A 25,141-nucleotide genomic window follows, 5' to 3' on the forward strand; every position below is an offset into this window, starting at 1 on the left:
ACATCTTGGTGGAATAATGAAGTGAGAGCAGCTTGTAAACGTAAAAAGAAGGCTTATCAGAAATGGCTCCAAACAAGGGCCGAGGCAGACAGGGATTTGTACGTAGATGAAAGAAACAGAGCGAAACAAATAGTTGTTGAATCCAAAAAGAAGTCGTGGGAAGATTTTGGTAATAACCTGGAAAGGCTAGGTCAAGCAGCAGGGAAACCTTTCTGGACAGTAATAAAGAATCTTAGGAAGGGAGGGAAAAAGGAAATGAACAGTGTTATGAGTAATTCAGGTGAACTCATAATAGATCTCAGGGAATCACTGGAGAGGTGGAGGGAATATTTTGAACATCTTCTCAGTGTAAAAGGAAATCATCCTGGTGGTGTTGCAAACAGCCAAGCTCATGGGGAGGAGGAAAATGATGTTGGTGAAATTATGCTTTAGGAAGTGGAAAGGATGGTATATAAACTCCATTGTCATAAGGCAGCAGGAATAGATGAAATTAGACCAGAAATGGTGAAGTACAGTGGGAAGGCAGGGATGAAATGGCTTCATAGAGTAGTAAAATTAGCGTGGAGTGTTGGTAAGGTACCTTCAGATTGGACAAAAGCAGTAATTGCACCTATCTATAAGCAAGGGAACAGGAAGGATTGCAACAACTATTGATGTATATCATTGATTAGTATACCAGGCAAAGTATTCACTGGCATCTTGGAAGGGAGGGTGCGATCAGTCGTTGAGAGGAAGTTGGATGAAAACCAGTGTGGTTTCAGACCACAGAGAGGCTGTCAGGATCAGATTTTCAGTATGCACCAGGTAATTGAAAAATGCTACGAGAGGAATTGGCAGTTGTGTTTATGTTTCGTAGATCTAGAGAAAGCATATGACAGGGTACCGAGGGAAAAGATGTTCACTATACTGGGGGACTATGGAATTAAAGGTAGACTATTAAAATCAGTCAAAGGCATTTATGTTGATAATTGGGCTTCAGTGAGAATTGATGGTAGAATGAGTTCTTGGTTCTGGGTACTTACAGGGGTTAGACAAGGCTGTAATCTTTCACCTTTGCTGTTCGTAGTTTATATGGATCATCTGCTGAAAAGTAAAAATGGCAGGGAGGGATTCAGTTAGGTGGAAATGTAGTAAGCAGTTTGACCTATGCTGACGACTTGGTCTTAATGGCAGATTATGCCGAAAGCCTGCAGTCTAATATCTTGGAACTTGAAAATAGGTGCAATGAGTATGGTATGAATATTAGCATCTTGAAGACTAAATTGATGTCAGTAGGTAAGAAATTCAACAGAATTGAATGTCAGATTGGTGATACAAAGCTAGAACAGGTCGATAATTTCAAGTATTTAGGTTGTGTGTTCTCTCAGGATGGTAATATAGTAAGTGAGATTGAATCAAGGTGTAGTAAAGCTAATGCAGTGAGCTCGCAGTTGCAATCGGCAGTATTCTGTATGATGGAAGTCAGCTCCCAGACAAAACTATCTTTACATCGGGCTGTTTTCAGACCAACTTTGCTTTACGGGAGCGAAAGCTGTGTTGACTCAGAATATCTATCGTATTCATAAGTTAGAAGTAACAGACATGAAAGTAGCAAGAATGATTGCTGGTACAAACAGGTGGGAACAATGGCAGGAGGGTACTCGGAATTAGGAGATAAAGGCTAATTTAGGAATGAACTCGATGGATGAAGCTGTACGCATAAACCGGCTTCGTTGGTGGGGTCATGTGAGGCGAATGGAGGAGGATAGGTTACCTAGGAGAATAATGGACTCTGCTATGGAGGGTAAGAGAAGTAGAGGGAGACCAAGGCGATGATGGTTAGACTCGGTTTCTAACGATTTGAAAATAAGAGGTATAGAACTAAATGAGGCCACAACACTAGTTGCGAATCGAGGATTGTGGCGACGTTTAGTAAATTCACATAGGCTTGCAGACTGAATGCTGAAAGGCATAACAGTCTATAATGATTATGTATGTACGTATGTATGTATGTATTGGGAAATTTGCCGTTATGTAAATATATTAATATTATGAAAACAACAATAATAATGGTGCGTGACCTCCGGAGCAGGGTGCAGGTCTTTCAAGTTGTTGTGTGATAGATGATCTACGCGTAAATGAAAATGCGGCCCTACTTAAGGTGAATTCTAATGTTTAATTTGGCAAACAGACAGCCCCCGAACCTTTGAGGAATTAACCAAGGGAAGTTAAAATCCTCGACCCAATCGAGACCCCTTGAACCAAAGGACAACACGCACTAACCATTTAGCTCATACTATACATACCGGTATCAAAATTTTGCAACCATGATATAGGCCTACGAGATGAAAATAAAAAGGCGTGGCTTTTACGCTGTTTCGTTTCACATAATTTCTTTACACATTTTGTAATAATTGAAAACCTTTAAGTTCAGTTGTCTTATTGCAAATTAAAGATATGTGTGGATATTACGACGGTAACCTGTATTTAGGAAAAGATTCCATATACCCTTTGCGAACAATAGGTTAGTTACCCAACACGGCGCGGCTCCCGCAGCTCAGCTCAGACGATGTCACAGCGGCTTGTACAAAGCTGCCAACTTAGGAACTAGTTACAAGATTAGACTATGAGAAAATATTATTGGTCTGGCTTGGTTACGTCCAGCTTGTAACAAGACTGTTGGGCAGAGGGCAACAACGTGGGCAACAGGCCTCTAGCATTCCATACGCTCCACAAGATACGGCGTGATTAATCACCCTGTGTCTAATTAAAACGTATCTGGCGCACTGTGCCATTTTCTCTCTTTTTTTCAACGAAGTTGGCAGCCCTAGCCAGCCTATACCAACACAGAAAATGGTGGCAAATTTGAGTTTTACGCTGTCTATGTTTTAATTCTTGTAAATAAGAATATTTCTAGGGGTCGGTTAGTGGGCCAAGGAGAAGCGTTGGCACCAGGAGGCTTGTAGTGAGGTTGCGCATGAATAACCTGCGCACAGCACTCCAGCCTACAAGATCCTTGTTCAAGACTAGCAACTCCGTATCGCTCGTACATTCTGGCGTAACAGGTTGCCGCTACTATATGCTAAGAGTATTGAGCAGTCCCTCTAAATTCAAAAAACTTTTGCGTATGATTTTCTTATGTACGATTGATCAATACGGGAAAATTGTGACCGAGGACAAATAATTTTTCGATGATCGATGCAATAAAACGATAGTTCGAGAAACGATAGATGCGGGGAAATTTAACATTGGTTTACATGGAACATTTTTGTGACCGAATAAATTCAACGATGAATGTGGGAAAATGACAGTTCTGGGAACGATGCATCGAGGTTCTACTTTATTTGACTTGTATTTGTATTGTTTATAATCCCCCTCCCCTGCCGTCCTTTTTCATTATGTTTCAAGACTGTTACGCATGCGCGTGTTTTTAAAAATTTTCCACTTAAGGATCTTCTGGATTTCTCTTTTTGAAAGTTGGCAGGTATGCTATGTGCTTTTTTTTATTTTTATTTGGTGCCTGTACAATTACAGATGAGCATGGAACACAAAGCTATTGTATTTTTTGAACATAAATATTCAGAAATGTAACTAGTACAAAGTTATCATCAAGGAGGAATTTTATCATTCTTATCAACCAACATTTCTGGGGTCTTTTTTGAGCCTTTACAGAAATTAAGAAGTAATTTCTTTGGCATATATCTTGCTCTGTGTGATCGTGGTAATCTTTGTTTGTTTTTTTTAGCAGCATGAACAATTAACAAGTATGCTGTTTTGGCTATTAGGTTGAAAGAAGGTTGGGGAAAAAAAAGAAAAAAAAAGAAAGGGACATTTTGATGAAAAGAAAGGAGGAGAGTAAGACTTTAACTTCAAAATTATTGGTTGAAATAATGGTTTACAGGATTTTAAAATACAAAATTAATTATTTTGAAAATTAAGTTTAGAATCTTGTAACATTTAAGCTTTACTGATTCACCAGTTTGTTGTAAATTGATTGAAAATAAAGATTTTGTGTAATGTTATTTATGACAGATGTCAAACAAGGGAGAAGCTATGAACAACTGAAGCAAGATGCTCAGGAAAGAGAATCATGGAAGCTGACCAGTTGATACCTGTCTCAAGGCAGATTCACAGAAAACTTATATCTTTAATAATTAGATTTAACACAACTGGTAAATCCTACAAACTCTAATTGTAAGTGCTGTAACCTCTTGAGTATTATGAAAAAAAAAAAAAACTTTAGCTACCGGTACTGAATGTTTTAACAGCCTCATATTGGAAGAATGTATGAGGTAAAACTTTCATTCTGTCAACTGTCCTTCACACAGAAATAAATAGGGGTTCATTTGCAGGACTGGAAATCAAAGACAATCATCAGGACATAAAAAAAGTCATTGCTGAAAGCAAGGTACCAACAAAATTTAATATAATTGCTAGAGTGGAAAATATATAAACAAGAATTAAAGAATTCATTTTCTGTTTCAAAAGTAGTAATACATTGCTCTCATTAGTAATATATTGCATAATTTAGAAGAAATAACTCTTTTCTTACTGGGCACAAATCTAACTCAGTATTAGTATTTTACAATTTCCCACTGTAAGGGGAAGATGAAAGTCACTGTTACTAGGCAACATGACAGTTTGGAGGGAAATGAAAAAATAAGTAGCTGACCATTGGTGAAGGTAACTAACTGCTTAGACAAGCAACTAATTAAATATTGTGAAGGTTTTTTGATAGAAAGCAGTAATTTAGAATACTGATGGTGATTTTCAAGAAGTTGTATGAACTGTATAGCTGTCATAGAAGATATACACAGTTCTGCCATAAGTTCTGTCAGTACTTTCAATGCATATAACTTCTAAACAAAACTGCGCAAACCCATTAGTATACGTATATTCTGAAAAATAAAATAGAAAAAATGCTACAGAATGAACATACTCTTATTTGAAATAATAACCATGTGCGGCAACACAGCGGCGAAGACGTTGAGGCCACTCATCAATAGCTGCATGAATCGTGTCCAGTGGAATTTTCTTGACAGCTGACGTGTTTGTTTTCTTTTAACATCTCAATATTGCGGTGCCTTTTTTGACATGCTATCCCCTCAAGCTTGGCCAGTCAGCAGCAGCGATGAACCATGGGACATTGGTTGCCAACCACTGCTGCATCGTTTTTTGCTTTCTGTGTAGGAGCGCTATCCTGCTGAAAAATCCATGATTTTCCTTCAAACAGCTTTGAATTGATATGTGGTATCACCTTTTCCAACATTATCTGGTAGACTGGTGCAGAAGTCTTACTCCACCTTCGCAAAATTGCACCTCCGATGCTCCCCGCCAGGAAACTGCCCACCATACCATGACAGAAGCAGGGTGATGTCCATGCTGCACACATGGAACTTTCTCTCTTGCTTCTTTGGAGGACCGTGCGTACACACAATCGTTTTGTTTGTTGAATGACTCTTCCACAGTGAATTGGTTTTTATCTGTGAATAGAGTGTCACAATTGTGGCTCTCCCCAAACGTCGTTAACAAAGCCTGGAATCTGAACCGGCATACCTCCTTTAATTTTTCAGTTAGTAAATGCCGTGTGTATCTTTTATATGCACCAACACGTAAATCATCCTTCGAAATACATGACATAGTTCTTGGAGATAAATTCACTTCACGAGACAAAATTGTTTGTCGATGCAAAGGATTGCATGGAATCCTTGCATGAACAGGATTCACAACTTTTCTACGTACACACCTAGGACAGCCCGATCTGACATGATCAACAGTTGCATTCATTTGTTTAAACCGTGCTATTGTCCAAACCACAAATTGTTCACAATACCGAGTGGTTTTGCCGTAGAAAAAATGTCCTTAGGTCGCTTTCAGCAAGGAAATGGCACCAATACAGAGATACGAGTCTCATACACTCCCCATTTCACCTTTCACTGCTGCCTGCTGTTGGCTCACTGCAAGCCGGTTACTGGTGTAGTCATGAAAGTGATCTTATGGACAATGACATAGTACTTAACATTTCAAGAATGGCATCAGGAATGGAAGAGAAGGGAGATTAGAACCAAGAAATAACTTGAATAGGAAAACTTGAGAAATATCAGGGCCATTGCTTTTCCTTCAACAGTTACTTCTGAGTTGTTAAAAGTTCGGTCCAGATAGCATTATTCAGGAAGTACCCTGTACAGGTAGCTTATACTCCAAGAAGAGATTTTAGGGAGATTTTTTCTTGATGCTATGATACCTCCAACCATACCGTGAATTTACAAGAGAATTCCTCACGAATATATAAGATAATTCCTAAGATGGGCATCTTCACGTTACCATGAATGTAAGTTGTTTGATATTGACAATTGTATTGAGATGAGTACATTCTTCCTGAACATTTACATAGAACTTCTCAGTTGTCAGATTACTTTTGTTTTTAAAAATGATTTTGGAGCTTATGGCTTCATTGTTAAAGCTTCTTAAAACTGAATTTATGATAATGTCCAGTGATGGGAAAAGTACAAAAATAATTGTGCTCAATTACAGTTAACTGTGAAAATATTCACTCAGTTACAATTACTAATTACTTTTTCTAAAAGTCAGTAAAATTACAAGTACATTTACAATTTCTTCACAGAAGGCGAGTCTTTAGGGAATCACTGACACGTTTTTCTGCATGGGGATGGATGATACCAAAGTTTGCAAGGAAAAATACATTACTCCATTTTGTGTTCTTTAGCAGAGACATTAAGTGACTACCATCATGAGGTGAGACTAGTCAGTCTTTCAGAATGATTATTCCCAAAAAAATTTGCATGTCACTATCAAGTTTTCATTATTTTCAGGATAACAGATTCAAAGTATTTATTCAAAATAGGAGAATGGAAATGCCTTAGTCCCGTCACCATCACGTGTTTATTCTGGCTCCATTCTTGACTACTTAACCCCTGTGGATTCGGGTGGTAGAATAACATCCATGGTATCCCCTGCCTGTCGCAAGAGGAGACTAAAAGGTAGGCCAAGTACCCTCACCTTAGGAGTGTGGGTTGGTGGCAACGGTTCCAATGGGCGAGACGGGCATTGCTTCCAGTTGCTTCTGTTGGTACCCTCAGTTGTCTTTCCTGTCTGACTTCCCGTGGTCAACTATTGTTCTTTCCCAACCTTGATGGTATTAGGTTTTAGAGGCCTAGACAGTCCTTCATTTAAACACCCTTCGTGGCCTTTTTTTTAAAATTTGCCGATTCCTTCATTTTTCAAAGTGTCGGGACTTCGATTAGTGTTAATAGAGGGTGGTTGCCCAGTTGTACTTTCTTGTAAAACAATAATCACCACCACCACAACCACTACTATCACCACCACATAGTATAGATGATCTTAATCTCAACCAGTAATCACGACGACCTGTGAGTAAATGAATGACTGCACGTCGTATCCTGAAATATGCCTTTGGTGCGACACCTTGCAAGTGCTGGGGCTCCAAAGTTTGATGCGATATATATCAATTACTAGAATGTAATGATTACAGTTTTATTTTCAAAAGTAAATTACGAGTAAAAATTGCATTTTGTAAAAAGTAAAGATTATGAGTAAAAATTACTAAAAATGTAATCGTTATAAGTAATTTGGTTATTTTTTACTCAATTACATCCCAAATCTGATAATGACAACACCACAACCACTACCATCCCCAACCATCCTAACTAACCAACTAACCCCATGGCACTACAGCCGTTGAAGGGCCTTGGCCTACCAAGCGATCGCTGCTCAGCCCAAAGGCCCGCAGATTATGAGGTGTCGTGTGGTCAGCATGATGAATCCTCTCGGCCGTTATTCTTGGCTTTCTAGACCGGGGCCGCTATCTCACTGTCAGACAGCTTCTCAATTCTAATCGTGTAGGATGAGTGGACATGAAACCAGCCCTTAGATCCAGGTAAAAATCCCTGACCTGGCCAGGAATCAAACCCGAGGCCTCCAGGTGAGAGGCAAGTATGCTACCCCTACACCATGGGGCCGGCGACCACCAACAATAACAAAGCATAATTACTTTAAATTTTGTGAATATTATTGCGTATATTCATGCTGTTGACATTCTTTTTATTTGATATATATTCAATGCTATCAGTGGTTTGCTTTTGGATTTGTAAGTCATATTCTATTTTAACTTCAAGTGATAGAAAGCATTAAAAAAAAGTTTGAATAATTTTTTTACAGCTCTTTCACAAATCACCATATTTTGCTGTTTGTAAAATGTGTTACTTAGCCTTTTCTTTTCCCTTTTTCCAACAATGTTTCAGTTGTAGACTGACTTTCACAACTTTTTAATGGTAAATGAATTTCATTATTAGAGCATTTCCACCTGCTTGCTGCCTGGTCATCTCTCAGTACCTGAGTCCTGGGACAAGATTACTTGATCTTTAGTATCCATTACCAGCATTACAGTTTAAAAGGCAGTTTTGTATGATGTAGTCATAGAGTGCAAGTGATCTTAATTGTGTTCGTTCATTGAGAATGTTGGTGTAACCAGTTATTTTAATGATGACATACAAACTTGTCTTTTTAACTCCATTGTTGGTGACCAACACAGAAGATAAGATAATCCTGCTGTAAGACTCTGTTCTTGAAGACAGAAGTGATTGATGTTCCATTGAGGTAATTAATTCATTTACCGTAGAAGAGTGATGCAAGTTAGTCTAATTCAATGAATTGTTATCTTCGCTGCCTAATGGACATCAGCAATGAAGAGTTTCTTTTTCTGATCTATATGAATTGTTAATGCAGTGCTGATAGGTGCTTTAATCTAATAATAATTTTTTGACACAATAAGTTTTGCAGACGTCTCAAGATATTGCCTACAAATGGTCAAAATGCACTGATGCCTTGCTCAATATTTAAATTTTCAGTTCACAGGTTAATCAAACATGCGGTGGTGTAACAATAGTAAAAGTGGGTGGCAGTCGACCTGATCTCCAAACCAGTGCCCATCCTGCAACACAGCCCACAGTACCTCCCACTCCTGCTCCTACTTGGTTGAATCGTCAGGAAGTGAACCGGCTAGTTATTGGAAGGCCACGCCTAGAGGGTAACAGCCGCAGCACTGGCCGTCTTCATGCTTCTGCTGCCCATCGGAGCATGACTCGCCTCAATGTTGGTGAGATTACATTTTGATGTAGATCTATTTGTCAGATTTTAAAAATTCTGTTACCAATTTTTGTTATTCAACACAATTTAGTATATTTTATTAATTTGTTATATCTCTAGTTATTCCAGGCCTCGGAGTGCCTTAGAAAATATGCTGCTCTGATAAACATGGCCTTTTGATCTCCAGGATCTGCTATTTGTGTAACTTATTCTTTCCATTGTCTGTTTCTCATGGCAGATCTGTATCTGAATGATTAAGCTTCTCTCCTTACCTGATAAATTTGTCCCTTTGCTTCATCTTTTATATACCAGATGATCTACCAGCCCCTTATATATCAGGAAGGTACACAAATCCATCAAACACTGATACTGCTTAATGTCAGTATTGCTCTGCTTTCTACCAATGTATTAATGTAAAACAAGGCTGACTTGCTCAGGGAAAAGGACTATATGCTATTATGGTGCGAAGATAAAAGTACCATTCCACAAACACGCTGTTTATTGCATACCTTTATAAAATATATACTGCTAATACAAACTTGTGCAAGGTTTTTTTTTTTTCCTCATGCTGCAGAGTTAGAATATATATTCACACCAGATTTAGTTATGATTGTCAGTAATTTGAATTTTGAATAACCGGGCGAGTTGGCCGTGCGGTTAGGGGCGCACAGCTGTGAGCTTGCATCCGGGAAATGGTGGGTTTGAACCCCACTGTCGGCAGCCCTGAAGATGGTTTTCTGTGGTTTTAGGCCACGGCCGCTTCCTTCCCACTCCTAGGCCTTTCCTATCCCATCGTCGCTATAAGTCCTATCTGTGTCGGTGCGAAGTGAAGCATATTTAAAAAAAATAAAAAATGTAATTCACTAGAGAAGCAAAGGTGGTTCACATACAAAGTGTTATCAACTAGGGCAAAGAGGCAGTTTCACAGTATTTCTTCAGAAGCGAGATATCCATGTCCTCGGCGGTTACAGCTGTAGATTTCCGTTGCTTTCAGCCGTGCAACAGTATCGGCAAAGCTCATCACCCCTCTGCCCTTTGCAAACACTTTTTTTAATGTGAATCGAGATTCTCTACCTGTGCAGGTACTGAAGTATAATACCTACAGGTCCTGCCTCAGTGTAGAACAGATATTGAGTTACAGTTGCCCATATCCAACCAGATATAGCTAAATAAGTCAAAACAGTCTCATCCCTCTCATTAGAATAGTTCTTTTATGGTCCCATGTGGCATTTTTGGTTTTACAATTTTATAAAGGGTTTTAAGGATTGGATCTATGAGTTCATAATGTGGATTTATGGAATTTGTTTTAAGTTCATTTTAAAATGTGTTGCCTTACATCCTTTTTTTTTCTTTCACTTTTGTAAATGTTTTGTAAAATTAGAGTAGAACATAGAAATTTTTAGTGAAATAAAGCACATTTCACATGTCTAAAATTTTTAAATCAAATAGTTGAGTCATATAAGTGCTATGTAAGAATTATTGCTCTGTAATGAACTTTTCTCCTGAAGAATGCTTCGTGGCCTGGAAAGTTTGGAAACCATTGACTCAGCTTATCATTCACAGCCATTAGTTCAAGAAATGAGTTTCTGTATCAAATCCTCGTGCTTTCATGTACTTACTAAAAGGCATATTCGTGGCTTTGCTATCCATTAAAGATCTTCTCTTTTTTTGCCATTATGCAGGGGGTAGTCGTGCTGGATCTGTAGGTGGCCTCCATAAAAGTATGACACGTCTTAGCTCCAGTCAACAAATCAACCTGATGCCTGCTAGTGTCACAGCTATCAATGGTGGTCGTCATTATAACGTCTCTGCTGCGCAGCGAGTGTCAAGTGGTGGTGTCACTGTCACCACCGCCAGTCCCAACAAAAGTAGCATGTAAGTCTTTCAGAATTTCATGATTTAGTTGGATAATTCATGTCTCTGTAAATACTGTAGTTAATGGTATGTTACATTGCAGGGGCAGTGGTTCAGGTCTTCGTGATGACACAATACTTTCTATTTCGACATCATTTCCTTCACCTGCTGCCAGTACTGGGCCTGTGCTGGCTCAAACGACAGGTACTGTTGCCATCTTGTGGAATATATGATTCTGCACAATTTTATACAAATGCTACAAGTATTTCATTGTATTATTTTCCTTCCAGCTGTCTGTTCTCCTGCTAGTAGCATTCATCTTAGTCAATCAGGTGGACGCCTTCATATCACTCCTGGTCGAGGCTTCACTAATTCTGGAAGTATTGCTGCAGGACAGAACACAACTTCTGGGGCAATCACGGTTACATCACAGACATTACCAGCCACAGTGGTTACTTCTAGAAGGGCCAATACTAGTGTTACTATAATCAATAGCTGTCAAGGAAACTCTGCTATGGCTGCTGCCTCACAGGTGAGAATGTCTCGTGCTTCGTGTTCCACTCATTCTTTGTTGTAGAAGCTGTATAAATTAGTTCTAACTGGATTTCACCTGTTATGCCACTGTTGGGCTAATGACCTAGTTGTTAGGCCCCTTTAAACAACAAGAACGTATATCACATTTTAATGTTTTTTAAAACCTCATTTTTTATGCATGCACTTGTTAATGAAAGCCACAAACTGGCACATTAGGGTTCATTTAGATGGAACTCAGATAAGCAGTTTGATTTATGTTTATTACCTGGTTGAAATGATTCAGTGTATTGCAGTCTAACAAATTTGGACATGGACAGAAATATTGTATGGAATGCAAATCATAATTTCAAAGAGGATTGAGTACGAAGTGTGTGACATAAGATTGAAATGGAGCATTTTGAGTACTTAGGCTTATTGTATTGTGAGTGAAATCAAATATGGTAAATTGACGAATACTCAGTAGAAGTGGGAATGATGCAAGTAGCTAACGAGTAACTCTACCTTAGATTGTAGTTAGTATTCCACCAAGTATTGTCCTGTCTTGGGTAGTCATGTTGCCATTTCTTCAGAATTAAAAAATAGAAATACAATAGAACATTGAAAATCCTATCATATAATGGAAAAAACAAAACAGAGGTAAGGAAATATTAAACTTGGATTTCTCATATGTGGCTTAAAGTAAAACACATTCTTACTCCTAATAATGATCAAATGCTATTGAGACTTCCATAAATCAGTTTTTCTGTGAATATTGAGAACCAATACACAACAAACCTACTTCTAAATTATAGACAATAGACAACAAATCTAACCATCTGGTATTACACAAATGAGTCAACCTGAACACAATGATACATGGGACACTCCCCATTCCATTTAATTTAATGGATCTTAACTTTTTTTTTTTTTTTTTGAGAGATCAAACAAATTGCAATGGAGAACAGTTAGTAATCACCCACCTGAACCAGTTGACTGATTTCTGAGAAGGCAATGAACCATAATGAAAGATTCCCTCCTGATAACAGTTAGCAGTTTTCAGCTGTTTGAATCATTAACACATTAAACAAACCCACCTAAATCAATGTAATTTAACACACAATATTCATTCTTGAATTTAGTATTTGGAGTCAAAGTAGTAGTTTTCGAGTTTATCAAAAATTAACCGTTCACAAATTTATTTTTATATAGTACTTGCATGTATTTCCAAGAAAATTCTACTTTAATTTTTTATTTAATGTGATTTAGGGATTCTGAAGATGCCAACTTGATTGGATGAAACATGTAATTTTGGTCAATGTTTTTGTTTCAGCTTTCACATATTAGTATTTCATTTGTATCATAAATAATCATTAACTCAATGGAAATTTTTCACTTCCTCATGGTGGTACTCGATACTGATAAGCATCGATTCTAACTAGTTGTACAACTAGTTGAACTAGTTGAAATGAGTTTCAGAAAGTTGGCCTTAGCAATGGGCAGAGTTCAGCCTCATGGAAGCATCGAAGACATAGGTACTCAGGTGCACCTCTGTCATGTAGGAATTTTTATACACGTCCCACATTTAAGGATAACTTACCGATTTTTATTTTAATTTTAGGAAAACCTTTCTTCTATTGTCACCAAGCAGTGGCCGTGCGGTTAGGATCACACAGCTGTGAGCTTGCATTTGGGAGATAGTGGCTTCGAACCCCACTGCCAATAGCCTTGAAGATGATTTTCTGTAGTTTTCCATTTTCACACCAGGCAAATGCTGAAGCTGTACCTTAATTAAGGCTACGGCCCTTTCTTTCCCATTTCAAGCCCTTTCCTATCCCATCGTCGCCAGAACATCTATCTGTGTCAGTGCGACATAAAGCAAGTTGCAAAAAAAGTATTTTAAATCTTCTATTGGCACAACTTGACTTCTCATCTGTGCACTTTTAAACAAAAGTTCCTCCTACAGTTCACCTTGTAACAAGACTAATTACAAAGAATTGTACCGATCTTCAAATTCAACATATGAAAAGTCTGTCCAACAGCCATATTTTCAACAAAACTTTTTGTGTGTGTTGACAATACACAAGTCAACAACTCTGGCTCAAAAAGTGGTGCTCATCATCTCTGTCTTACAGTTTAAAACATTCTCACTTGACATTCTCCTGAAAAAAATGTCGCATTTTACTTGACATATTCACCAACTGAATCATATTTTTATTCTTTTAAATGTGTTAATATCCTTGTAGTATTTTAACTAGTTTTTTGCTTATCAGCTGATGATGTCCATAATGCGGATGAAACATGTCCTGAAGTAAAACAACTGCTGGTATTGTAAAGGTGGAAGTTTTTTATTAAGTATCTTAAAGATTGTACTATTGACAATAAGGGCTTGACATGACATTCATTTCTCCTTGTAACAGTTTGTTTATGAATCATAGATACTGTCTTTTCTTTAATGTAAAAATCATACACAGTCTGCCTAATCGCATGCTTGTCAAAATCTCTACACCTGTCATGGGTTTAGGAATCTGGTGATATTTGCCAGGTGTATCAAAGGAGGTACCTTTCTGGGAGCCTTCCTTGATGATTCTCTCAATAGATGCTTCTGATATACCTGTTGCTTTTGCCACTCATTCTTGTACCTTTCTTAAAGGTATGGATACAGGACCAGCATTGGTCTCACTTTTCATGAAAGTGTTAATGTTATACACCACTTCTCACGTTTGGCTGTGCAGTGTTTTTGAAGAAATTTTGGAAAGAATAGGCGGCATTCCAGTTATTCAATATTTATAGTGAGCTTTAGTCAATAAAATTAACTTTTAATTTGTAGCCCTAGAATTAGCGCTACAACACTTCCTATTTTAACACAGCTAAACTTGTTTGGTTGGCTGGCTGGTTGGTTGGTTGGTTGGTTGGTTGGTTGGTTGGTTGGTTGGTTGGTTGGTTGGTTGGTTGGTTGGTTTTACCTAGCGAGATTAAGGCCTGAAACCATGCACTGGAATATATGTATATTACATTACAATAATTAGATTAAATACAAATTAAATTCATAATAGTACAAAAATGTTGATTGATGAAACTAAATTAAGTTGAAGTAAATTAAATATAATAAAAGGAAAAATATTAAAACTAATCTCCTACATGTAAAAAAGAGGTACAGTAAAACCCTGATTAACCGTTCTGCAGATTATCCGTCGCCAAAAAAATCTCAATTTTTTAAAAAGCTATTTACAGTCGCTCCAAAACTGAATGAGCGTACTCTAGATGTCAATAATAATAATGATAATAATAATAATAATAATAATAATAATAATAATAATAATAATAATATAATTGGTTTTACGTCCCTCTAACCACTTTGACGATTTTCGGGGACGCGGACGTGCCAAAAATTTGTCTCGCAGGAGTTCTTTTACGTGCCAGTAAATCTACTGACACCAGGCTGACGTATTTGAGCACCTTCAAATATCACTGGACTGAGCTAGGATCGAACCTGCCAAGTTGGGGTCACAAGGCCATCTCCTCAACCGTCCGAGCCACTCAGCCCAGCTCTTGATGTCAGGGTATCTTGGAGCGACTGTACATTGACTCTCCGACTCCTGAGTCCATGATCATAACGTACAGTAACTTCTGTACGTACACGCGCATAGACCGGCAATCGGCATTGGAGACATGACTTCATTTTTTTACTACGTAATTTTATGTTGTGTAAAATTATTTAACTTTTAACTGTTACGAAAGAAGAGGGATGCTATTCAAATTCAACAGTCACAAACTTTATTATCCATTCCATTGTTGACGAATAATGTACTGTAATGTGCCCTCTCCCAGCCCACGGAGCGTAGAGTACGGTATGCTGGTCATTTCTACTTCAGAATGATACCTACAACTTATTTGGTAGCATGTAACATTTCCGAGTACCGTACATAGATCTTTCATATCGTTCTGTGTCAAGGTTAAATATTTTAACTATAGGCTACTGCATCTTAAATATTTCACAATGCACAGGAATCGGAAACCAGTCTAGCGGTCCGTCATAGTCAACCTTCGCTATTAGTAGACAGGTAGGCTTTTTAAAATGATTTTTTATGCTGTTTGTTCGGGGCATCGACCCAGGTGGATGTTTTGCCCCTGTACAGGTAGGCTACGTTCTGTACTGTAGTGCAAAGTAAGGAAATGTGAGAGTGACTGATAAAGTTGAACATTTATTTTCCGTTCTAACAGCCAAGAAATGTTGAGATTGAAATATGCAGTAAAATGAAAACTTGTAGTTTTAACCATACAAAATAAAGTTGAAATAATCGAACGGTTAAAGAAAGGTGAACTAGTCTCAAAGTTCGGTGTGGTTGTGACAACAGTGCTGGACCTAATGAAGAATAAAGACTAAATGTTGCAGTTTGCGACGAGTTCTGACAGTTCGCATGGACTCACTAAAAGAAAAGCAATGAAAACATCATCTTTAAAAGAACTGGTTGCTGCGTTATTCACATGGTTTCAGCAAAAGAGGCGATGGTGTACCTTTTAGTGGTCCTATGATAACAAGGCAGGCTCAAATTTTACACGAAAAGATGGGGCTCTCAATGTCCTCCCCAGCGTCCAATGGTTGGCTACAGAGATTTAAGGACAGACATGGCATTCGAGAATTAAACATTGGAGGAGTAAAAACTAAGTGGTGACAACAGTGCAGCAGAAAACTTTAGATACGAGTTTAAACGCATAATTGAGAGATGCAGTTCTGTTCCAAGTCAAGTGTACAATGCCGATGAAACTGGACTTAATTGGCAGTGCTTACCCAGTAAAATACTACCAGCTGCTGAAGAGAAATCAGCTCCTGGTCACAAATGTAGTAAAGAGCGTGTTACCATCTTGTGCTGTGCGAACGCTAGTGGCAACCATAAATTAAAATTAGCTTTTGTTGGTAAAGCAAAAAATCTGTATTCTTTCAAAGGAACAGTGATGTAATATTTCCCAGTAGATTATTGTCATAACAAATCTGCATGGATGACACGCAATATTTTCAAGACTTGGTTCCATAATAAGTTCGTTTTGTGGGTTAGAGATTTCTTGGCATCCAAAGGCTTGCCATTAAAGGCCATCCTTTTTCTTGATAATACACCTTCTCACCCTATTGATACAGAGTTGAAATCAGAAGATGGAAACATTTTTGTTTCTTATTTGCCACCTAATGTAACTTCATTAATTCAGCCGATGGACCAGGGCGTCATTGCAACCTTTGAGGCACATTATAAGCGGGAATTGCTAGGCCTCTTACTTTCCGAAGAAACATCGATGGTTGTGTTCTGGAAAAAACTCAATCTTAAAGAAGCGCTTACCGGGCGAGTTGGCCATGCACGTAGAGGCGCGCGGATGTGAGCTTGCATCCGCGAGATCGTGGGTTCGAGCCCCACTGTCGGCAGCCCTGAAGATGGTTTTCCGTGGTTTCCCATTTTCACACCAGGCAATTGCTGGGGCTGTACCTTAATTAAGGCCACTGCCGCTTCCTTCCAACTCCTAGGCCTTTCCTATCCCATCGTCGCCATAAGACCTATCTGTGTCGGTGCGAAGTAAAGCAAATAGAGGGGGGGGGGGGGAAAAGCACTTTATCTTGCCCAGACATCATGGGTTCTAGTAACCGCTCAGAACATCACTCGATCATGGAGAAAATTGTGTGTTGATGTCGAAGAGCTCACTGACGATTTTTGTGGGTTCACTGATGAAGATGAAAATGAGGGATTGATGATCAAAGATATCCTCAAGATTATTGAAAATAACATTCGTTTTGGGGAAGTGGATGAAAGTAACGTTGAGGAGTGGCTTCATACTGACGATCTATTGCCTGGGCATCACATTTTAACTGATGACGAAATAGTAAATAAAAGCGCGAACGGGAACTCTGCAGTCAGCTGCGAAGTGACGAGTGAAAGTAAGGGGAATGGAGAAGAAGATTGCGTCACAAACAATCATGTACTGTTTCAGACAGCACTGCAGTCTACTGAAACGTTAATGGAATTCGTGGAGCAAGAGGACGATATGGATTTTTTCAGACATTCTTGTAATTAGAAAGCTCAGAAAGGATATAAAGAAGAAAATAAGTTGTAGGAGAGTGCAAAAAAAAAAAGTAACGGAATTTTTTTAAAGCAGCTTAATTGACACCAGGTAAATTAATTATTTATGGTCTGCTGGTAATTTAGGTGAATATTTAGTATCTATTGTTGTAGCTTTGACTCCATTTTGGTTTTAAAGAGGGTTTCATGCACTGCCTTTTTAGGTTATACTGTACGTATTTTATGTACTTTAAGTCCAGTAAAATTAGTAGTATGGATTATCCGTTTTTTTATTTTTTATTATTAACCCTTTACCGGGCATTAGAATGGATAATGGAGGTTTTACTATAGTACATAAAATTTAATAACATTTGAAAAATAAAACGATTAAGAATTTTAGGCTAATCTCCTACTAGGGCATCCATGACAATAGAATGATTGTGAGTAGTTGCATCAAGTAGCGCTAGAATAAGAAATACACACAAGCATTTTAACCCTTTATAGGGCAGGAATTTTTTTTTTTTTTGGTTATGAGTATATTTTTATGTTTCTCTTAATCCTGAGTTGCAAACAAATAGGTTAGGACAGTTTTCAAGGCAATTTGCTCCTAAATTTGTTATATACGAATAAAAATAGGGTGGCTAAATTTTTAGCCACCACCCATTCTGACCCACAACTTTCTGTACATGGATGGTGGCTACTTATTTAGCCACTATCATTATATGAAGTCACAATTTTCTTTCATTGGTAGGAACTTTTAAACAATACAGTAGGACAAATACAAATAGTCTTTACAAATTTGAATGAAATGGTATGTAACAATCTAGGCAAAGAGCCACATCACACGATGCACACAAAATACTCGAACGCTTCACATCTTTCTTAGTACTACAGTGAGCACAACGCCTGTTCTTACCTTTCAAAGGCATATGACCACCTACATTTTCAAACTGTTTTTTAGCACTGCCTGTTTTCATTTTTGTTTTTGTAACTATAATGTTCCTTCTCACACCAGAGATGATATTTCTCCCACTGAAGTTCCCAATAAGTTCATCAGCTAAGGTGCTTTGGAATGACATGTGAGACATAGGTTTTGCATTACAGTTCTGCAGCTTGACTATGGATTTGTACAATAGATATGAATTTACAATTGCAGCATCGAGCAAATAGTACCATATTTTTAACCACCGACGAGATTTCCATGACAGGTTGTAGCAAGCTATAAGTTGATCAAACCAGTCAACCCCTCCCATGTACAAGTTGTAATCAGCTATGCTCTGAGGGCAGTTAACTACCAACTACTACTGCTTTCTTACCCCTATCCCTCCATTTTGTTACACTTATATCGCCACACACAGCAAAATCTGGCTTGCCCATAGACAGAGAACTATCACAACACAATTTATTTTTAGGGAAAAATTTCCTGTTTGTTCGCATTGTACCACATGCATACAGTCCACGTTGAAACAGTTTCTTCAATAATGTTACACTTGTAAAAACGTTATCAAAGAACAAGCAGTAACCCAGACCCTCAAACAGTTTTGAAAGTAGTAGGACAGTTCTCTCCCCCAGTCCACCACTCTCTTCTGAATTACCAGATTTGCCTTCATAAATACTAAAACCAAGCATATAACCAGTAACACCACAAGCAATAACCCATATTTTGAAACCCCTCTTAGTAGGCTTCATGGGCATATACTGTTTCAATGTACTTCTGCCCTTGAAGCCTACCATACTCTCATCGATAGATAAATATCTACTGGGACTGAAATTCTCAAAAAAAGCTTTATTCAGTGCAGTAATGAGTGGCCGTAGCTTGTAGAGTTTGTCAAAAGCTTGCTCATCTCTCTTCGGCATTTTACTATTGTCATTCAAATGAAGGAAACGGAGAACCTTTAGAAACCATTTCACCGGCATGATACCAGCAATGCGCGGAACATAAATATTTTTGTCACTAGACCAGTACTGTCTAATGCCTGGTAACCTATGGAATCCCATTATAATGAGCATTCGTATAAAAGCAAATAATTCATCAACAGTCAAATTCAGCTGAGTCCCACACTGAACTGCATACAAGTTGGACTGTTCAACAGCATGTGTGAGTAATGAATGGGTCATGAATAAGAGGAATACAGCCAATGGCGAGGAAATGTCAACGGGAACTTTAGGCCCCTGTGTCTGAGAAAATGTAGAACGCCTGTACGCAGGATCATGTTCTTTCTTCTTCCACTGAAATACTGTAGGTGGTTCCTCCTCCTCCCCCTCCGATGATGAATCACCTTCTGGCACAACAGTGAACCTTGATGACAGACCAGGAGAATTTTCAGGGTCATCTTTTATGTCATTGTCATCAGTATCCATGGGATCAGCTGGTTCAATCTCTGACTCATTATCGTGCATACAGAATCATTGCTGCTTTTAGAACGAGTAGATGTATCCATCAGAATCTTCAGCATCACTATCCCCACCTTCCTCGGAGTCGTATGCTTGATCTGCTGAAACAGCATCTAGTAAGTCAAATAGCTCGTCTGCCGACATCTTATTTACGTCCACATACTTCGCCATGACGTATCTTGAAACACAGATAAGAAAATACGGTTAGACAGATGTTTTCTGGCAGCTGGACACTGTTTTATTTATCATTTACAGCATAAACATAAGCCTAGGCCTACGATTAAAAGCGAGGTTATGTTTCGTCACTTGCCAACTCGGATAAAGGTGATAATATTATCTGAGCGGATAATTTCCCATACTAAAGTCGCATATTGGTTACATATATGTGTATTTCTACATCCATTTCTACCTCACACTATTCTATAACTGTAATTTTTTCCTTTATAATGTAAAATAATTCGTTGGCAAGCGTAGTATTGTTTGGCGCGACGTTAGAAAAACAACTTCATAAAAAATGTATTTGTGAAGAGATCTGCTTACCTTTGGCAGAATAGACTGTCTGAATATCAACTGAAGACACTGATATAGCCACAATTAGCAATTAAAATTCTGTTTGTTAGAAAAACAACATCGAATTCACTCCAATACAGTATAGCCACGTTTTTCCATGGAGCCTCAATGGATGGTGGCAATATCCTTAGCCACCTCGATCGTATTCCAATTCCAGTTGCTTGCACAGCCTTCATAATCTTCTTTGTGGCTTACTATTTAGCCACTATCCGTTCAAACATGTGGCTTAGGGCGATAAAGGCCAAATTCATTGCAATTTGTTAACAATATAGACATTTATGTGGGGTGGCTAAATATTTAGCCACCAACCTATAAAGGGTTAAGGAAAGTTACTCATCATTGTATCACAGTAATGACACTGAAAATAGTAAAGCTCATACAATGACAGGCACGTATATACTGGCTGAGTAACAGGTACATGCATGGAGCATATAAGCAGATCCACTGTCTGGCTAACAGGCTAGTGCACAGGTGAGGACCAGGGACTTAAATCGAACGAACACCTGAGCTGTACAAAGAAGGTTGCCACACAGTATCGTCATAGGCTGATGTGTCCTATCTTCATTTAATGCTGATTGCTTGGGTTGGAAATGTCATTAGGGGGGTAGTACATGTCCCTCCCTCATTCATAGATGCAGGGCACCGAATAAGGCCTTAGTAGCAGTGTGGACTACAGAACTAGGTTAAGTGAACATGCAGCATGTGCCCTGATGGTATATTCGACAATCCTTTGACCAGCTACATGAGTTTGAGGGAGGCTGTATTATGTGACTGAGAGAAGCAGGTTGAATATTTTGACGCATTGCTTGCCGCTTGAACTGTTCTGACGACATTGTGCTGTAAGTCGGCATTTGGATGCAGTGGGAACATGAAGGTACACACATGTTTAGAAGGCTCATGTTGACTTCGGCAGACCACCAGCAGGGAGGATCATTTCACCATGCTGTAGGCATTTCATGGGATTCACTGTTCACCATCCAGAAATATGTCATGGCAGTTGGGGATATGCCTGTGTCCAAAAGTCCCATATCCAGGCAGCTGGCAGAGCAGGATCTGTCATCAGGCTTTCCTGAAACTTCTACCGTTATGATCTATTTATTGCCGAACACGTTTGAACTTCTGCCCTGAACAGGCAGCATAGCATTTCGCAGATTGGCAATGAGTGGTGTTCACTGACGAATTATGTTTTTTTTTTTCTGGATATAGATGACTCTCGAATTTGAATCTGGAGATGTCCTGCACAGTGCAGTGATCCTTGTAGAGCGGCACACCACCACAATGCGAGGTGTCATGGTGCAAGGTGCCTTTTCCTGCAGTTCTCATTCCCCACTACACCCCTGTGGCCATTCTTCCACTCTTTTATTTTCTAGAGTTTCTTGAGTGTTAGTTGTAGACCGAATCAAAATTTTATATCTGTGCTGCTTGGAGGGGCCTCTTATGTGTGCGTCTATACTTGAAACCCAAGATGGTATCCCCAGCCTGTTAGATGGGAGTGCCGTGTACTCAGAAGTAGTATCCGCCTGACGATGCAGATCCCCATGCAGCCGAATGCCAGAAGGACATATTATTATTTTAAATCTGACATGGGTCAAGGTATTGTCAAACAACATGACATAAGAGTAATTAAACATGCCCACAAAACAAGAGGAACAACAGCACAGAATAACAACAAAGTTTTACTTACCTTAGCCCCAGTAATTAAAATTAAAGGAAGAATGTGGAATGAACCCATAAAAATATGTTAAGGTAAAGAGGCCAGGGAACATGTACATAAAGCACTTGACAAGTTACCACAAGATTAGCAGCGTAAAATAGTTTTAATATGAGGAATATTGTATAACACATAAGCAGTGCAAAACTTAGAAAAATAGATAGGGTTTTAGAAATTATAGTTTGATCAGAAAATACAATTTAATTGTTGAATAAATAAATTAGGTAATAATTTTAAATAGTTGATATTGGAACACTGTTCCCAAATTGATTGCTTAATAGGAATATGAATGATGTTGTTACCAAACTTGAGATTAAATTATTAGATATTATTTAATTTAAGATAGTAACTTCTTGGCAAAATTGTAACATGAATAGAATAATTTTTAACTAGAATAAAATATAAATGCAAAATTGGGCACCACCTGAAAAAGATTTACAGGAATAATTGACTCTGTAGAGCATTCCCAAGGTGACAGTCATGAGGCTGATTAAGCTCCAAACTTGCTTCATTATCTTACCTGCTACTACTCAACTCCGAAAATAAATTTGATATAGCATGCCAGGTTTTCCCTTACTCTGCCAATAAAAGATTTACCATAAGTTTCACTACGGGAAATTACTCTGGAAACAAACAAACAAAACAAACAAACAAACAAACAAAAAAACACCAACAATAATTATCACATGAGAAGACCAACCCGTTTTGTCGCTTACAAAAATAAACATCCACAAACCTCTACAATCTACAAACCACAAATGTACATAGTTCTGAAGGCCACACTTCAGAATGATGATTTCATACAGATAAGAGGACTGCCCATTCTTAACCTCATTTAGATGAACAAAATCAGAGGGGTCTCTTCCCGCATCGCGCTCATTTGTTTCTCTCCCTGTCCGCCTTCTGCGTGACGTCATGTGATATGAGACAGCGGTCGCCCGTCCTGCTGACACGTATTACCGCTACAGTCTAAAATGGTCATAACTTCTGAACCATTCATGCAAATAATGTCCTGACAAGGTTATTGTAATCCTTATAAAATACTGGAGGAGGTCAAACAATTTATTTTGATGAGGAACTCGAGGATAATATTGAAATATTTATTTAATTTTAAGGAGTTATATTTTTTACCGCGGACTGTAGCATAAAATCGTTTCTAGAGGGAAGCTGGTTGGAAATAGGTAAGTGCCATCGTGGACTTTTTTTTGTAGAGGATTCTATGCTCTACATTTTGTACGCTTACACTTGGGGCTATCGTTCATGGTTCACGCAGCGTAAGCCAAGAAAGCAAGTGACCGACCGACATTTTTGTCTCTTTCTACGTATTTACTGTATATCGGATCACGGATACATAATCATTTTATAGTGGTTCACTACGTGAACAGTGTTCGTGTTGTCAGTATCTGAAGTAGAACCACTGTACTGATTAAAATGCAGTCAACATATTATGGAAACGTGTGTGGTGCTATAAATTGTCAGCACGTAAAAGAACTCCCTTGGGACAAAATTACGGCACCTCGAGTCTCAGAAAACCGTAAATGTTAGTGAGACGTAACACAATAACATTATTATTATTTCGCATATTATAAAGATAATAACGACAACAACCATCATAGCCAGTTAGTTTGCTACTGTGATGGCATAACAATACTTCCTCGTCAGCAATGCTTGGTTATTGAAACACTTTGTAATAAACTCTTGAATATCTCCATTATTACAGCTCGTACGGTAAAAAGGTGTCAGATATAAATGACTGAATGAAAATCATATTTTCTTTAATTATTGTTATGTGCTAATAGCCGGGCTGAGTAGCAACTCAAATGGTAGATCGCTGGCCTTCTTAGCCCAACTTGGCAGGTTCGATCCTGTCTCAGTCCGGTGGTGAAGGTGCTCAAAAACATAGTTAGTGGGACGTAAAATCCAATAACATTATTATGTGCTAATAACTTATATTTCTGAATATATTTCGAAGATCGTGAAATAATACAGTATCCGTGATCCGATATACAGTAAACACATCCCAGTCATGAGTGGTTAAAAAATATAGCCCAGTTTGAAATTTCATTTGGTGTGTTTCACGGTAAGACTGTATCCAGATGCAAAAACGTGAAAACTCTTATTTCTATTATTAAGTCAAAATTTCCAGTATTCCATGACAAAATAATTTGTCTCTACGTAAGGACCAGGACATTTATTAGGATATGGCATTTTAATGCAAAGAGTAAGGAGCTAGCACTGAGAAAATATGCCAATAAGAAGGCTAAGCTTTGGGCTGGTTCATCAATTAATTAAGTCTCCTGCCACATACGTTTTAATAATTTAATATAATTCCATAAAGATGTCGATATGATGCATATTTTCCTATGCCATTTGATCTAAATATTTACTTCATCAGGAAATAAATTAATTATTTTGAGTTGCATGGCAATATTTTATTTCTTATCGTAATATATGTCATGTATTTGATAGTTTATGTTCTACCTGCTCAGCATGTGACGAAATTTAACGCATTTTCACTTTTTAAAATCTATTCGAAGTGCCGTTACTTATCGAATCGGACTAAACCAGACTATTATTTGATGAAAGATTGAGAAGATGTTTCACAGGCACGAGAACTCGCAAGCTTGCTGTACTGCGACTGTGTACCTTACTCGCTATCGTTCATACCGCGTGACGTCAGAATGCTCCAGCCAATGGAAGCTTCAACCACCGGAGTAGCCTACCTTATATTCTAGTTACCTTGGAACAAAATATCATCATCACTGTGGAATCAATTTACCATGGGTTATAACTGTATAAGAAAAAAGCACTCCCAGTCACCTCCCTATACTCTGTTAATCAAACCATTCTTCACAATGGAAAAAGGCTACTCTAGAATAGATGAACAATTAATTCCATGTCGAATCAATCAAAGAATGACCAAGCACTGAACACTTGGCCTATGATTTCATCT

At 38.2% G+C, this 25,141-nt stretch overlaps 1 protein-coding gene across 5 annotated transcripts in view; it reads left to right on the top strand.

The window, feature by feature from the left end:
- melt (melted) overlaps positions 1-25,141 on the top strand; it is a 611,799-nt gene that overhangs the window by 379,252 nt on the left and 207,406 nt on the right. For all 5 annotated transcript variants that reach the window (XM_067141908.2, XM_067141909.2, XM_067141912.2 and 2 more), the window contains 4 exons: positions 8,868-9,115; positions 10,788-10,980; positions 11,063-11,163; positions 11,250-11,491. In XM_067141908.2, coding sequence (XP_066998009.1) covers positions 8,868-9,115; positions 10,788-10,980; positions 11,063-11,163; positions 11,250-11,491 — 784 coding nt within the window. The remainder of the gene's footprint in view (positions 1-8,867; positions 9,116-10,787; positions 10,981-11,062; positions 11,164-11,249; positions 11,492-25,141) is intronic.

The sequence above is a fragment of the Anabrus simplex genome, chromosome 2 (genome assembly GCF_040414725.1).
Source record: "Anabrus simplex isolate iqAnaSimp1 chromosome 2, ASM4041472v1, whole genome shotgun sequence".
In the NCBI taxonomy this organism is placed as follows: Eukaryota; Metazoa; Arthropoda; class Insecta; order Orthoptera; family Tettigoniidae; genus Anabrus; species Anabrus simplex.